At 47.9% G+C, this 17,547-nt stretch overlaps 1 protein-coding gene across 2 annotated transcripts in view; it reads right to left on the reverse strand.

The window, feature by feature from the left end:
- Positions 1-17,547, reverse strand: part of SPMIP8 (sperm microtubule inner protein 8) — a 314,131-nt gene that overhangs the window by 149,443 nt on the left and 147,141 nt on the right. For both annotated transcript variants that reach the window (XM_078668396.1, XM_078668395.1), the window contains exons 6-7: positions 6,597-6,661; positions 6,464-6,496 (exon numbers count right to left, since the gene is read on the reverse strand). In XM_078668396.1, coding sequence (XP_078524522.1) covers positions 6,464-6,496; positions 6,597-6,661 — 98 coding nt within the window. The remainder of the gene's footprint in view (positions 1-6,463; positions 6,497-6,596; positions 6,662-17,547) is intronic.

Below are 17,547 nucleotides of genomic sequence, written 5' to 3' on the forward strand. Positions count from 1 at the left end.
AAAAATACAAGTTTTTATTTTCGGGAGATACTGTACTCAACATCATCTTATCATTTCCATTGAGGTCTCACATGTACAAATGCCTCCCATGGACTGATTCTCCTTAAAGTTGTCAGGTATTACAATCATAGGTTGTGAATGCTCAGTGGAACACCATGGATGCCTGTTATAGGCCAATGCCCACCATTATATGAGGGCTGAACACCATAATGGTCAAGATGTCCACCATATGTTAGTCATGGCCATTATTATACAAAGGACGGTCCCCATTATGCCAGGGATCAATTAACATAGGGCAGTCATGATAGTCAATTATGGCTTCCAATGTATCACAACTAGACCAAGATGGCCCAAAATGACTGATATTATGCCATAAATATACACACCTGTACCAGAGATGAACCCCTAATGAAAGGGTCAGCATATACTTTTGGTGATCCTTGACATCAGGCATGGCTGTCAAGGAGCGACACTGTTTATTAAGGACGGACACAATGTGTCTCTCACACACACAGATGCACATAAATGAGTACACATGCATGCCCACACACAGACAAATGCACATGAGGCTCTGGATTTTCTCACCTCTGGATCCATAGCCTGTCTGCCTCCGCTTTTGGGCTAATCATGCATCCAACTAACACATTTGCACTCTGCTCCTGCAGTCACACACTTCATTTAGTCAACACTGGCTACTGCTCAAGCTACTACTGTCACTTCTGCCTATACCTTTAGCCAACACATTCATATGGGGGAGGGGAGAGCAATTTTATATCTCAAGGGCACTCTCAAACATTTTCCCAGGGGCCAAAGGTTTTGGCGGTGGTTTGACCGAGGGCCACATTGATGCCGGCAGGGTGGTGGTCAAGGGGTTGTTAACGTGGGTGTAGGGGAAATGAAGCATATACAGCTAGTGGCTGAGTTGAATTGCAAAATGTGGAACAAGAAAATCTGGGATCAGGCCTGGGTTCCCCACTTCGCCGAATTCTGTGATCCTACGCAATTGCTTTATTTCAATTTCTCTCCTTTTTCTTATCACATATAACAGGACCTCAAAATGCATGGCTTTACGAAGTGTCTGTACATCCCTTTTAAGGTCCCTTTCCATATCCGAAAATAATGGCCCCACAGTGCAGTGGTTGGTGTGACGCTGAATAATGGCATGCTAAGGTGCAGTAGCCGACCCCTGCCGATTGTTTGACTTACGAAGCCAGACGTTTTTCATTGGCTGTCCTTTTCTGTTGACTGGTGGAGCATCCTTATCAAGGCTGAAAATGGCGTGCAACCTGTTCCAGGTGCAGCTGAGCACAACATACCGAAAAAAGGACATAATATTTTGTAAACCAGATCTAAAGGCTTACAACAGCTGACTTTCTAAATCTCTAAGGCCATTTCTGCAAAATGGAAGGGAAAAGTGCCTTTCTATAAATGCACTTAGAAACACTTAATCATATCCGGCAACTCAGGCAGTCACCTAAGAACCTCTGTGCGCACCCAGCAAGCAGAGCACCTGTTGGCTGACTATTTCTGTCTTGATTTAAGGACATCCCAGTGGCGGATCAGAGTGTAAAAGGCCTATGGAAATGGGAATCTCATAATGTTCCATCTGATAGAGACTACTAGCCACAGATTCCTTAACGTAGAATTATCCCCAGGTGTGGGACTGGATCCGGAAAACGTTTTGCCACAGCATCCCTGCGCGCCGGGGGGACGGCACCACGTGACTCCGCCCTGGCGTCGTCCGCGTTCGTGACGTCAGCGAGGATACATAAGTCCCACCCCGGCGCTCCTACGTCAGTTTTTTCTCTTTTCCGCGTGCTACGCGGATCCGGATTGTGTCCTCGCCTGTTTTCAAGCCTTCTCTTCTTTTTTACGCTTGGCGTTAGTGGAACAGTGTGCGAATGCCTACAGGCTTCAAGATGTGTAGCTCCTTGCACGTCCTATGTCGGTGACGGACCCTCACCCGATTTGCATGTGGTGCCTAGGTGAGCACCACGACTAGGAGAGCTGCGACGCCTGCCAGCACCTTAAGCCTAAATCGCGGCAGGAGCGCCGGATGAAGTTGCTGTCTGCGCACTTGTCCAGGTCATCCCAGCGTCCGTCCCCTACCTCGGAGGCGAGGAGTTGCCGGTTCCGTCTGCGACATTATCCCTCGCCACGGCCCCAGGGGCATGGCTCACTGGCTGGTAGGTCCTTCAGTTTGTCTCCGAGGCCCTGTCCTCCTTCCGTGGTGGGCGCCGGCTTCCCCCGGGACATGCGCCCCCCACCTTTCGCCTTCCTACCTGCCGTTTCCCGGCACAGAGGTGACTAGGGCCCAAATGACAGCCTACGCTGCATATCTGCAGCCTTCTTTGGCCCTTCCTCGACCTCCTGAGAAGACAGTGGATCCCTTGCTTCGCGCTGGGACTTCTGCAGAGTCGCCGGCGCCTAAAGTTTCTTCTTCAGGTCGTAGGATGGTGGTGTCGTCGGGGTGTGGTCCTTCGGGGCTCCTCTTCGGCACCTGGCGTCCCTGCCTCACCACAAATTCCTACGGGCTCCCTGTGGTGTCGCAGGACATCGCTGGGACTCCAGGCTTGCCCAGAATCCCCCTCGGTCCTCTGAGTAGGCGGCTGCTTCCCCAGAGGTTGAGTCGGCGCCGTGTGGGCGGCGGGAGCCTTCCCCCCTGTCTCCGGTGGAGTCGCGGGTGGAGGCCGGGACCTGGGGCGCTTTCCAGAGTCCCTTTTGGTCCTCGACGCGGGAGGCTGCCGCATCTGAGGCCGGGCTGGTGCCTTTTTGGCGCCACTCCTTCAACATTCCGTCCTCGTCCCCGCCCCATTCTCCCAGAGAGCACATGGTGGCAGAAGTCGACCAGACGCCACGAATGCCCACTCCGGCGCCGGTCGAAATCAATCAGGCGCCGGTGGCGAACTCCACGGAGCCGCATCGGCCTCAGGTTCTTGATTCGTCTCCTGAGGTCCCTTCTTCTCCAGAGGTCTGTCATCTGTTGGTGTGTTCCTCCCTGAAGACTGGGCTCTGTATTGTTGCCTTTTCACCGGCATCTTCCAGGGATGGCTCTTCGCCATCCCCATGGCCTAAATCCTTGAATCCTTCTTTCAGTGGCTCGCGGCTGGCTTTTCCACCGGCCTCTCAGCTTTCCCCGGAGGCCCCTCAGGTTCCCCATTCATCTGTGGATCCTCCTATGTTCCGGGGTTGGCCGCTCCCCCCTGGACTTGGGATGGACGGCTCAGTCTGCAGCCATCGCCCACGGAGGAGTTACTCTCTCCTCCGCGAAGCCCTACTGAGGCCAGTGTTGCCTTTGTTCGGGCTATTTCGACAGCCGCTAGTATTATGCAGATGGGCGAGCCTGTCACTCCGTTTCCTAAGCACAACGTTTTGGAAGTTCTCCACCAGGGCTCTGGTGGACGGGAGTTGTTCCTTCTTTTTGGGGGCGCCCTTCCACGAGCTATCCGGTGCCTCAGGCGCATCTGCATTGCCACCGCCCTGCTCCGTAAGACCCTGTCTGTCTTTACTTCCAACCCTCTACTCAAGGCTCTCTTCTGCGGGGTGCCTTTCCGTATTTGCCTGTTGCGTAGTTTCCTCCGTCTCTGGAGGCCTGGTGGTTGGATTCATGTGGGCGTAATATCGTCGCTTCTTCCAGTGCTGCCTTGTGGGCACTTAACACTTTGTGTGTGTTGACCAGGGCTACTTCCAGTCTGTGGGACTCTATTGAGTCTCTTCTTTCTCATGTCTCCTATAAGGGTGCCCGTGATGATCTGCAAGGCCATGTGTTGGATGGTAGGGAGATGGCCACGTTTAATCTGCGTGCGGGCTTGGATGTTGCAGATGCTCTCGCCCGTGCTAAGGCCACCTCTGTGTCTCTCCTTCTCCATGCTTGGCTGCGTGATGCGGTCTTTCCTGAAAATATTAGAAAGTGTCTGGTTGATCTGCCCTTTGATGGGGTCCTTCTGTTTAATACTCATGCAGACTCCGCCATTCAGCATCTTCTTGCAGGCCTCCGTCCTCCTCCTCCTTCTCCGCCTCCTGCTCAGTAGGTTTGTTTGTTGATCCTCCGGGTCTTGGTGGGAGATGTTATCCCACTTGCTCCTGGAATATGGGGATGGAGTGTCCTTTACACTTTCTGTGTGGTTTGCTGTGCCCTTGGGGTCCCTTGGTTGACCCACTTCTTCAGTTGGCTGCTGGTTCAGCCCCCTTTTTTGGCTAGAGTGTACTTTTTGGCTGCTTACTAAGCCTTCTGTGGTTTCTGCTGCAGGTTTATAGTTTTGTTCTCTAATGCAGGATTTCTTCCCTAAGAGTGGTTCCCAAAAATGTTTGGGGATGTGTCTTTCGCTGGGAGGGTGTGGACTCTCCTTGCTGGTTCTTGCCTTTCCTCGTGTTGATGTAGTCCGCTGGTGCGGTTTCTTGGTCATTGCTTAGGCGAAGCTGGCGCTGCTTCAGTTCTGTTTTCTAGGTATTTGATGCGTCGATTGACTGGCTTGGTATGCCGTCTCTGGCATTGTGCTGTGGTGTTTTTCGACTCCTGCCCGCCGTGTCAGCTGGTCCTCTGTCGGGGGTTCCAGGGGGGATGCTTTCCTGTGTTGACGGCTGGGCCCGCCCTACTTGTTTCTCCCCTTATCTTCTGGCTGGTCGCTTGTTGGTTCCAAGCTGCGTCCACCTGGACGATGCGGCCTGGACGTTTATTTTCGTGGCGCTTGTCAGCGGCCAGGTGCCTTGGAGTGGGGCCTTGTGCCCCTGCTTTTTGTTTTGCGGGAGCCTTGAGGGACTATGTTTTTCTTCTCCCACCTGCCTTATTCCTGAGGCGCTGTTTTGTCTGGTCTGTTGACTTCCAGCTGTGTTGGATTTGGCTGCCCTCTTCCCTGGGCGTGTTCCCGGTGGAGGGCCCTTGTCTTAGTTTCTATTCCTTCTCCTTGGAGTCTCTGGGTTGCTCTTCTTCCTCAGTACTCCTCTGTGTTGCCTGTGACTATGGGGCTTCTGGTAGAGTCCCTGGTACATTGACTTCTGGCCTCCATTCGTATTCCCCTTGCTTTCGCCTGCTTGGTGAGGGCTGGGCTGCCTCTTTTGTCCTTATAACACATTCCCTGTGGGCCGGTGTTCTTCCATGATGCTGAGGTTCTCTTCGGCTGGGGGGGGGGCGGGAGACTGGGATTTTTCCCTGTCCCTGTGATTTGTCCCCTGTTGGGGTCTTGTGTTCGCCTGAGCTGGAGAGGTCCTCTCGCAGACCTTCCTTCTCCTTGGGTATGGGTAGGGTATCTATTCTACATTAAGTAATCTGCAGCTAGTAGTCTCTATCAGATGTACGAATTACTTACCTTCGGTAACGATGTATCTGGTAGAGACGATTCTAGCTGCAGATTCCTTCACGACCCGCCCTTTCTCTCCGTTTTGCGAGGACCCTTCTTTGGTCTTCTGCACTCGCCTGCCTCCGGGTGGTTGACTTCTGCAAGTGCTTTTTCTTACTCCCTCCCTACGGGGATGCTAGTCTTGTGTTTTGTTCCATTTCTTCCCTTCTGGGGATTGATTGATGATTTCATGGGTGCTTCTGTGCCCCTGTACCCTGGTCTACAATGAGGGGTCTACTCGTGCTCTTCTTCCTTTTGTTGATTGCACTTATGACTCCTCTGCAGTCCTTGGAGTTGAGGTCTCTTGGCTAGATCTCGACCCTTAGATCTTTTCAGGAGATGTCTCTCCCTGCTGGTGTTGTCTGGGGGTGAATTGTCGTTCCTCTTCCATTCTGGCCTTGATGCTCTTCTCTGTTCTGGGCTGTGGTTGCAGACTTCTTCGTCTTCTGTACTATTTTCACGTGCTTTCTGCCCCCAAGGAGGCTGTTGTATTTGTTTGCAGGCTTTCTTACAGTAGCTGTGCCCTGTTCTTTCCTTCCAGGACGTTTGGTGCCATAGTGCCTGGCACTATTCTGGATGGTGCTGTTTCCCACCATTCCTTTCTTCCCTTTCTGTTTAGCTGATTTTTTTGCACACTGTTCCAGGATTCTCACAGTTTTTGTTTATGATGGCTCCGCGTTGTAGTGCGGAAAAGTTCTCAGTTGAAAACTGGCATAGGCGCGCCGGGGTGGGACTTATGTATCCTCGCTGACGTCATGAACGCGGACGACATCAGGGTGGAGTGAAGTGGTGCCGTCCCCCCGGCGCGCAGGGATGCTGTGGCAAAATGTTTTCCGTATCCAGTCTCACGCCTGGGGATAATTCTACGTTAAGGATCTGCGGCTAGAATCATCTGTACATGACACATCGTTACCTAAGGTAAGTAACTCGTAAGACACCCAGAGTCATCTGGGGATTTATTTGTTTCCATCTAGTGTACTAGTTCTATATGTCATTCATTCATTCATCTGTTATCTATGTCTCTTGTGGCATTCTGGAACCAAACACTCAGGGACAGGACCTCCAAGATCCTGAGTTATGCATAGGAATCCAACAAGCATACAAAGATGTTTCCCCAAAGCCCTTACCTGTATGCAGAGCCGAAGCTGCGGAAGACGTTTCTGCAGAGCAAGGGAGAGACAGAGGGTGAGATGGAGAACTCGAAGACAAAAGAAAGTGACAGGCTTTTATCGGGAAAGTTGAGGGGGCTTGAACACTTACGTCGCCTCCATGGGCAGTTGACGGGTTCCATACATGGCCAGGCTGGGATTCTGTGGCAAGCAGTACTGAAAGGACAAATACAAAGCATCACAACCAGCTTGAACCTCTTTATTCTTGCACTCCTTTACCCCTCTGCCATTCATCCCCATCCAAAGCCTTTTTCCACTATGTACCATACAAATCTAGCTAGAAATTCGAAGTGAAGAAGTCAATTGGTTTCTTTTACTTCCATGCAAAAGGTTTATGAGACCAGAAGAAGCTGCTGTTTTCAAATTCATTGAGCTTCCTTTTACCTTAATTAAGCGCAAGGGATACAATTTAATGACTCTTATGCTGAGAATCCTTCAGTCCCTTCCTACAGAGTGTGGGATGGCTGCGCTGCATCATGGGTCCCTCTCTCTGGAATATATTCCATTGACTCTCAGGTGGGTGTATTATGGCAACATCTGTGTTCCGGAAAAAACATACAACCTGGCTTTACTCCTGCCCCTAGTTCAGTCCTTCTTTCTTCTTGCTGACGGTCCTTCTGAAGTAGCCCAAGACACTCTTCAGAGTAACCTTTGTGCTTTATAAAATCTCTTACATAGACATAGAAATAGACATGTGTTAGAAATGGGAGTCTCTAGTTGGCAGAGGTAGGTACCTTTGTTCAAATACGACTCCTTCTTCCCAGTCAAGACAAGGGAGTTACACTTTTAAAATAACCCGTGCTCACCCCCTTGGTAGCTTGGCACGAGCAGTCAGCCTTATCTAAGAGGCAGTGTGTAAAGCATTTGCACATAACCCACAATAATACAGTGAAAACTCTACTAAAGGACACCACACCAGTTATTGAAAAATATCAAATATTTTTATGTATCCAAAACAAGGCCAAAACGATATAAATACACCATGCAGAACTTTAAGGATATCTTGCAAAGTATATATTTTTAAAATTGCAGAAATACCTCAAAAACACAGTTTGTAGTTTTCAGCATCGAGGTAGCCCCGGAAGGAGATACCAACTCGTACAGAGTCTGACAGTTCCAGCCGACCGCATTGGTACGGCCAGCGAAAACCTGGACAGACTCTGTAACAATACCTTTCTCGTTGTGGCTGGCACGTTGGTGCGAGACAGTCATGGCAACTGTTGCCGTTGTGTTGCAAAATGGAAGCGGTGCAGGGTGCGGAGCCCTCTCGATGCGGTGCAGGCAGCAGCTCAGTGACGATCATCCAGATGGTGTCAGTGAGACCAAGGCTTACGGTGCAGGGCAAGGAGGTGCTCAATGTGCTGCTGTCAGGTTGCGGTGCAAGGGACAGAGCCAGTTAGCGGGAGCGGGCATCGATCGGCCCAGACTGCTGTGTGGGACGAGACGGTGCACCGTGAAACTTTGCCACGATGCGGTCACAGGTGTCGAAGTAAGCAGCAGCGATGGAGTCAGTGAGACCAGGATGGCAAGGTGAAGCGAGGCGGTGCGAGTGCAGTGCCTACAGGTTACGGTGAAAGCAGCGGCTCAGTGGCGGCGGTCGTCGTTGTTGATGAGACCAGGGTTGCGGTGCAAGACGCGGGCGGTGCCTTCTGCGGTGCCATCAGGACACAGAGCCAGCAACAGTGTCAGTGAGGGAGTCAGTTGCGTTTTCCTTCTCTGTGGCAACTGAAACAGCGGTTCCAGAAGCGGTACCCAGAGGTTGGTGAAGTCTTTGCAGTCCCTGAGACTTCAGAACAGGAGACAAGCTCTACTTCAAACCCTTGAAGATACTCAGCACAAGTTAAAGAAAGTTCAGTCCAGTCCTTTCACTGCCAAAGTCAGAAGCAGCAATTGCAGGCCAACCAAACACAGCAACAACACAGCAAAGGGGCAGTACTCCACCTGGAAGCTCTTCCAGGTCTTCTTCTTGGCAGGTTCCTTGATTCCAGTGGGTTCTAAAATGTTGGGGTCTGGGTCCCAATATTTATACTCAAAATCCCTTTGTTCTCCAAGGCAGAGAGTGTATGTGCTTAGTCCAAACCAGTTCGGTCCTCTCTGGCCCAGCTTCCTGGCAGGAGGTGGAGATAGCATTGTAGAAGGCAAGACCAGGCCCATTCAAGTGAAAGTAAATCTCCTCCCCTACTCTAAATACAGCCCAGGTCTATTCAGCCGATCCCTGACTCTTTGGAGCCACTGCACATCCCCAGCCCCTGTAACTCCAAAGCCAGACAGTCAATATACATCCTAGCAGAGGCACACTTGATGGCTAAGCTAGAAAATGCCTACTTTCTAGGAGTGGTATTTTCAAACACAGAATTTAAAATGTAGTCTCACTAAAAGATGAATTTTAACATTCTGAGTCCAGACATACTAAACTTTATTTTCCTACCTAGTTCCCAGGGGTAGTTATGTTTTTAAGATGTTATAAGCAAACTCCCCATTCAATCCTATGGAAACAGGTAGCCTTGCAATAATGAAAAACGAAATTGGCAGTATTTCACTATCAGGACATGCCACACACACACCAAGGCATGTCCTACCTTTCACATACACTGCATCCTGCCCACAGAGGTACCTCTGGCCTACCTACCTTAGGAGTGACTAACAAGTAAGAAGAGGGAAGGTTGGGGCCTGGCCAGTGGGTGCACTTGCCAGATTGGCATGGCAAATACAAACTGTGCGCAGACTCTGCAGTGGCAGGTCTGAGTTACCTTTTGAGGGCTACTCATGTGGGTGACACAATCAGTGCTGTAGGCCCACTCATAGCATTTGATTTATAGGCCTTGGTACACTCAATGCACTTAACTAGGGGCTTACCAGTAAATCAAATATGCCAATCATGGGAACACCAATCCATAATACCACTTTACAATAGGAGCACTTGCACTTTAACACTGAACAGCAGTGCAAAAGTGCGCAGAGACACTAAAGCAGCAAAACAGTCAAAACCGGGAGGTCATAAAGCAAAAAGACAGGGGTAACACGTCAAAAGAAGCCAAGTCTAACAACATGGGACCGGGCCAGAGTACATATGCTTCCACAATGTTCGTATTTTGCTGTGCATGAGACTGGCTGGGTGCGGAAGTGTGTGTTCCTATGTACCGGAAGCTAGTGTCAACAGAACAGAATTCATTCCTTGGACTGCTTTTAAATAAAGCAGTTCTGTTTTTTAATGTAGTCTGTTTTCCTTAAAGGACAACGGGATGCATTTTTTAAAAAAAACTAAACAGCTTTGTTGAATTTTTTAAGGGGCAGGTAGTGGTCCCTTGGAAAAAATATTTGCAGAGCCTGTCACAAAGGGGAAGGGGTCCCCTGAGGACCCTTTCCCCTTTGCGACTCCATTACCACCCTCTTGAAGAGGGTGGTAATTTGCGAGTGTTGTGCGACTGCAATTGCGGTTGCAAAACATTTGTACATGGGTTAGAGAGACGCTATTTGGAAGGGAACACCCTTTCCAAAAAGCGAGTCTCTAAACACTTTTTTGCGAGGCACAATTCATTTGCGACTTGCAAAAATGTGTCAGTACATGGCCATTCCAATTATAGCATGCGCAAACAGGTTGCTAATGCGTTTGCGCATGCTAAAATTGGTCGTTCATCTGGCCCTATGTGTGTCAAAACGAGCAACGCAGTCCAGGACAGGAACTGCCGCCATTGTGTGTCTTATTATATATGGACCAAGAAACTGTTTCTGATGGTATTTGAAATCTCAGCTGGTCCACAGTTACAAAGAACTGGAAAAGCACTATGGTTTTTAAAATACCCCTCACACACTACGAATCCCATAGTTTCATGCTTCATCATAGGGGTCTTCCCGTCCCTCTGTGGGGCGGGGCATGCTTCGACCAACGTGTACGTGGGAGCACTTGATTTTGTAATAGTCTATGTGTGATGCGGGTAGTGAGAGTGGTAGGGGTTGTGATAGTGAAAAAAATTGATTTTTTTAAAATTCCTGGCTAGTAGAAAAAATATATTTTATCCACTTCTCTAGCTGGAATTTTTAAAAAGGGTTTAGGTAGGGTGTATTTACTAGACCCTACTTCGTCGACATGTTTCGTAAGCAGTCCCCCCTGCTTTACTCATCAGGACCTAGTATGATCCCTACTACACTCAAAAAAGACTAAATTCTTATGTCCGACGGAGCTGCACAGTAGCAATCGCTGAGGTGAGGGCAACGCACTGGACATTGTTCGCCATTGAAGCACACCCCTTCCCTCCGTTGCAAGCTCATGAGGCCTGTTCCAAAAGGGATCAGTATGCCAATTTGATCTTTTTTCCTGGGGTAAATTGATGACCCCACCAAACAGATTAGCATATTTTTGCATTCTGTTTTAGGACAATAGGCTTAATACACATAAGAATTTAGTCTTTTTTGAGTGTAGTAGGGATCATACTAGGTCCTGATGAGTAAAGCAGGGGGGACTGCTTACTAAACATGTCGACAAAGTAGGGTCTAGTAAATACACCCTACCTAACCCCTTTTTAACAATTCCAGCTAGAGAAGCGAATAAAATATATTTTTTCTACTAGCCAGGAATTTTTTTATTTTTTTCCCATTTTTTCACTATCACAACCCCTACCACTCTCACTACCCACATCACACATAGCCTATTACAAAATCAAGTGCTCCCACGTACACGTTGGTCGAAGCACGCCCCGCCCCGTAGAGGGACGGGAAGACCCTTATGATGAAGCATGACACTATGGGATTCGTAGTGTGTGAGGGGTATTTTAAAAACGCATGGTGCTTTTCCAGGTCAACTCCCGGATCAGCCTCCTGTTTTAGTATATCACATCACATTAAAATACACTAGAAATAAATATTTCAGGTAGAATCTTTTTGTTTAATAACTGTATACAGGAGGTGGATTCTACTTGATTACCTCTATCCTCCCTTTTTTGATATTTCTAGACCACAGTTACAAAGATCACGTCCTTAATTTACAGAGGAATTCCCTTTGATAGAGTAAGATGTCAGCTCCTGATACGCCTAAAATAGGAAGAAATGTTGCAAGGTAGATGAGCTGTAAGTGCAAAGTGCAGTGGGGCAATTTCTCCTAAGAGAGTGGTTCTAAACCGGTGGTCCTGGGACCCCTGGGGGTCATCGAAGCCTACTCCAGAGGAGGGGACGACTACTTAGAAAATAAATATTAGTAGATTGATGAAGTGTAAATTTATAAAGAAGCAAAATATAAAGTTGAAAGTTTTAAAAGGTTCTTACAATGGGAAGGAATTGAAAATTGGAGGGTAAAGATTAAGGGGGTCATTACGGTGGCGGATGGACTTGAGTCCATCTGCCATAGTATCGGATTTGGGAACGGCCGCCTACGAGGCGGCCTACCCACCATACGTATTATGATGAGACCACCACCATGTTCGTTGCATTACCTATATTTTGTATAGGGGTGGGGATGCGGTTAGCAGTCTCCACCAGAATACAAAAATTAGGGTGCAGACATATCCCTGCACTACGTGGCAGGCACCATGTGGTGGCTGCCAAATGGTGCGGGGATATGTAGGGGGCATCATAGGTGCCCCCCAGGGTACATGTCCCTGCCCCAGGTATTAAGGGGGGCCTGCCATGGGCCTCCAAATCTGTTTCATCTAGCCGTTTTGCTGTAGGTTGACCACCACAGAACGACCGGGGGAAAGGGATATCATAATCCCTACTGCGGTGCCTTCAACAAAGCTTATGTGGAAAATATGCTAAAGTGCCCTTTACGAATTTAGAGAGTGGCTGGGCGGATGTTCGTCTATACCACTGGGCCTCTAAGCTAGTCACAATAGACCATTGGTTCAAGGTGAACAGAGGAAACCAAGCCCACAGACTGGAAAATGCGTTTCTGTAGCCCCACGGCTTGATCGCCATGATATTTGTTCAGGGGCTACTGCGCTCTCTTCCGCAGGTACCCAGGTCCCAATTTGTTGTCGATACTCCGTGCTTCACTATATAGTGCCAAGGTACACTTACGGGAGCTACTCCCTCATGGCATTGGACGAAGTTGGCCAAAACTATAAGATTGGACGGATTCAGACTATGGGACCTAATCAACATTTCCATCTTGAGCGATGTCTTGAGGGACAGCCAAATGCGCTCCTTCCAAGAACTGGCGGATGACTTCTGACTTCATCCCTCAGTTTTATCACTGCCTACAGCTGCGGCATGTCTTTGAGCGCTATAAAGACAGGCTCACAACCCTTCCCAAATTCATCCCTCTCGAATGCAAGTTGGTGACCGACTCATTGGGTAGGGGTGTGATATCTCAGCTCAACAAATCCCTGGTTGCGAACGTACCTAACACCCTGGGGGCATTGAGATCCAGATGGGAGGAGGATATAGGCACCATAGACAATGATGAATGGGGTGAGGCCATGATGCCCTAAGCATGCTGGTGATATTGCTGCGCTATGTCTAATACATTCAAATACTTCCACAGGAGTTATTATTCCCCTGAATGCCTCTGACACATGGGTCGGGTCCAAGACTCAGTGTGCCTGCGCTGTGGCTCCTCTCAGAGTACCTCTTATCACCCAATCTGGACATGTGCGGGGGCACAGGCAGACCGTGCATCAATCAACAGACACATGAGGCAGGTGGTTGGCATCCCAATGGAACTTGATCATAAAATCATGTTTATGGGGATAATTGGACTCTGTGGGTCACTCCAGGGCAACCCACTCACTCCTTGCGATGGTATGCACGGTGGCCAAAAGGATTCTCGCTAGACACTGGAGAGATGAGCAGGCCCCATCCTTACAAGAGTGGATTCGCGGCATGGGCTCATTCGCAGCTCTTGAAAAACTGTTGGACCCACAAAAGTAGAACTGAATCTGGGGATTATGGTTGGAAATGTCCAACTCTTAACGACTATGCCTATTTGTAATGACTATTTGTGTTAGTGGCATTGACAGCTGCCTTTTACTGCTGTTGTGTACGTTCCCATGTAGAATATAAGAACTTTTGGATGTTTGTGGCCTCATGGCTTGAGCTCAATGCTTGTATTGTGTATGTTGACTAAGGGGCTCATTACGATGTCCGACAGAAAGCCTCAGCCTGACACTGACTCGGAATGGGACCAACCGACTTGTGGTAGGCAGTTCCGACCGCTGGCTTATGATGCGACCGAACACTATTCCGTCTGAGTCCCATTGTTCCCTATGCAGAGGCCCCTGCAGTGGACACATTAGCCCACTGAGCCACCAGACCAGACTCATTCCAGTTTACATTCCGACCGTGAACATCGTAATTGGGAGGTCGGAATGTAAACAGACTGAGTCGGTCGGAAGGGCGCCGACACGTCGAGGAAATTCTGGCTGTCAGAAGGAGGCTTTCCGCCCGACATTGCAATTAGTCCAAAAGCAATAAAATGGGTTATAAAAAAAAGAATTGCAAAATTGCCTTTCAGGGTGTTATTTATTCAGAATTCCGACCATTAGCTAGATAAGCCAAAAATTCCTGCCAACCCACCACTGAAGTCGGTGACCTGCACTTAGGAAATTAATGGTCATAGTTGCATCATCTTTAATGTGTTTCAGTATCTGTTTGTGATGTAGGGTAAGAGCAGCAAGAATGTGTTCTCATGCTTGTCTGCTCTGAAAAAATTAAATAACTCTTAAATTCATGACCATCTGTGGTCACCTACAACACTTTCTTTTGCATATTTGACCATGTAGTGGTCCCAGCTAACTTTAAAAAAAAGCAGCAACCATATCTGCCTACTGACAAAATCTTCTTTGGATTTTGTCCTGTAAATTTTATAAAAATGGTAAAACTTGCCTATCCCAAAAACATTTAAGAAACTACTCCATTCTAAATATGAGACAACTACTTAATGTATCCTTCTTCATCACAAAGCATCTATACTAGTATCCATTCTGGACAATTTTAGACAAGATATAGATGGCATCCCTGCTATTGCTCTGGCCTTTTTGACCATGCTCCTTGCAGCAAACTCTAGGATACTGTAGAGATGTTACCTAGTATTGGCATGCAAGTAACAATAATAGCCTAATGCAAATGCTTCAGGATAATACATTTAAACTGGTTGGAGGCTGTATTGAATGTAGTCACGCATATTGTGTTTTTGTTCTCTGGTCTTTCTACCTTCTCCAACAGGACTTTTCTTGTGCCAGATCTAGCGATTGATACAGTAAACTCGGTAAGATGCACCGAGTGTTGGACTGTGTGTGTGACCAAAAGCACATATGTTTATAGATTTATTGGCATGAGTACTGTTGGGGGCATGACTACAAACAGACCTGATGAAAGCCGGTAGAGACAAAGATTTAGGCAGAAACATATCGATCTTTATACAGAACAGGAGTGGTGAAGTGTGCATAATACACTCACCTCACCACCATCCCAGGGTATGAATTACCCGTTTAATCCTAACAAGGGAATCCAGGAATAAAATTATTATTAGGATATCCTTTAGTTAGTTTTAGACTTATTAACTGCACCTTTTTTGGATCCTTCTTTTCCTTTTCGATTTGTTTGTATTGTCTCCCCCACCCTATTGCTCCGCCTCAAGAGTTGGCCTGCGATGAGTCGTCGCAGCGGCCCTATGATGAAGCATGCCACAATTTGTTGTGGGTGATGGCAATTTTACAAAGTAAAGTGCTTTGCTACACGTTTATTGTAGACTGATACTTTTTTTTTTAAATACTTTATTTTTTAACATTTTCCGTGATGAAAAACAAATCATACAGGGAGATTTAAGTGCGTATTCCATACATAGATTCGAAAAAAATACATAGTTTGAGGTAATACAGCATTTAGAAAGCAAGCAAGCTACCACATCAGGAAACAGGTAACAAATCATTATGACTATACAGTGCATGCAGTGGTGTAAGCATCATACGTCAGGGTACAACTCATATCACGACATCATCCAGGATAGTATATTATCAGATTAACTCATGCGGCCAATCTACAGTATAGGAACCAGGGCTGTATATAGAGGGGAATTCAGATTGCAGCAGTACCACAATCAGCAGTTAACACATCTTGTCATTGCATAGAGGTATCCATTTCAGCCTCAAACAGCGCTAGGGATCTCATCAACAGTTGAATCCCCGTCCCCCTCACTACGCGATAGAATATAGGTGGTCAATGGCCCCCATATGTCTTTAGGCCTACTGGATATTGGCTGCAAGTCAGCAAAGATTGCAGACTGTTCTTGGCAGTAAATAACATCAGTGAGCCAGTCTTTGAACTTTGGGGCTCTTCCCCTTCCCCATCGACATGCCACCCTCCTTTTGGCCAACAGGAGAGCAATATCAAGGAATTTCCTGTGCGTTTTAGCTATAGGTAAGATGTATCCAACCAACATAATCAGGGGATTAGTATCTAATGTCTCCCCTACCATTGTTTCCAGGGCCTCGTGTACCTGACGCCAGTACTCCCTAACCACAGGGCATTCCCAAGAAAGGTGGAGAAAACCCACACCTTCAGCATGACATCGCTCACATCTATCATCAGCAGCCAAACGGAATCTGAATTTCTTCACAGGTGTATAGTATATTCGTTGCAGAAATCTATAATGAATTATCTTGAGCCTGCAAATAGCAGATATTCTGGCCGTATTGCTACAACAATAAGCCCACTGCTCATCGGTAATCTCGGTTGCTAAGTCAGTTCCCCATTGTGCATGGGCAGACCCTTCAATCCCCTGTCACTGCGCTCTAACATGACCATATATTCCCGACACTAGGTGTGCTCCATCCTTTGAGCCCAACATATAGTGTAGTGGGGCCAAGTTGTCCGGCTCCTGGGGAAATTCCGGCAAAATCTCTTTTATCCCTTGGCGCAGCCGTATGTAATAAAAAACATCAAGGGGGTGGGACGGTAGTCTTTAAAAAACAATTCAGTGGTATGGAATTGGCCATCTGTAAAGAGGTCACCCCATGTTTTCACCGCCAGTCGTTGACATAGTTCTTGGAAACCCTTTTCCTGTAGCAGTGTCAGCTTAGGATGATAAAACAAGGGCATCCGTGCCGAGTAGAGTAAGGTACAGCGTAATACTTTGGCTATGCGTCGCCACGCATCTATCGTGCAAGTGACAGTCGTAAACGGTGTCTCTATGGCCGTAACAGGACCTTGTATAAGTCCGCTCAGGGGAAGAGGATTCGCCACCCAGTCTTCCACTGCCAATTGTGGCATAAAGGGCGTGGGAGGCATCCAGTGGTAGGCGTAGTGGGCTTGGGCGCTTATTTAGTAAACTTCAAAATCTGGCAGACCGAAGCCTCCCTTGTCATATGGTTGCACCAAAACCGACCATCTAAGCCTCGGTTGTTTACCTCCCCAGAACAGTCGGCTCAATTCAGTTTGTATGGTTTTGAAAAAAAAAGCTCCCGGGTAATAGGGAATGTTCAAAAAGAGATATAAAAAAGTGGCAGCACCACCATTTTAATGAGCGATGCTCTTCCCGCCATAGACAAAGGGGGGGATAGCCAGCGATCGATAGTGGTGGTCAGCTTAGTAATAGCAACCCCATAGTAAAGCCGAATCGTCTCCTCTCTATCTCTGGATATCTGCACACCTAGGTATCGGATATCGGAGTGGCACCATTCCAAAGGGAAGTCTAAAGGAAACTCCGCCACTGCATCGGTAAGAGGGAAGAGTTGTGATTTATTCCAATTTATCTGTTTCCCAGATAATCTGCCAAAGACGACGTATTCCTGCAACAAGGGATTTAAGTTGGAAATAGGGTCAGTGACATATAGCGTCACATATAGCGTCATGTCATCAGCGTATAACGATACACCTATCTGCCGCTGAAAGCAACGAAACGCACCAACGGGGTGCAGTTGACGGAGCCGGCAAGCAAGCGGCTCTATGGCTATCGCAAATAGAAGGGGGGAGAGTGGACATCCCTGCCTAGTGCCACGTGTAATATTAATCGAGGGGGATAAATGACCATTAATAAGTATTTTAGCAGATGGCTGCGTATATAACAGTTGAATCCATGAGATAAAGAGCTTGGGAAATCCCATGCGGTGCAG

The sequence above is a fragment of the Lissotriton helveticus genome, chromosome 12, assembly GCF_964261635.1.
Source record: "Lissotriton helveticus chromosome 12, aLisHel1.1, whole genome shotgun sequence".
NCBI lineage: Eukaryota > Metazoa > Chordata > Amphibia > Caudata > Salamandridae > Lissotriton > Lissotriton helveticus.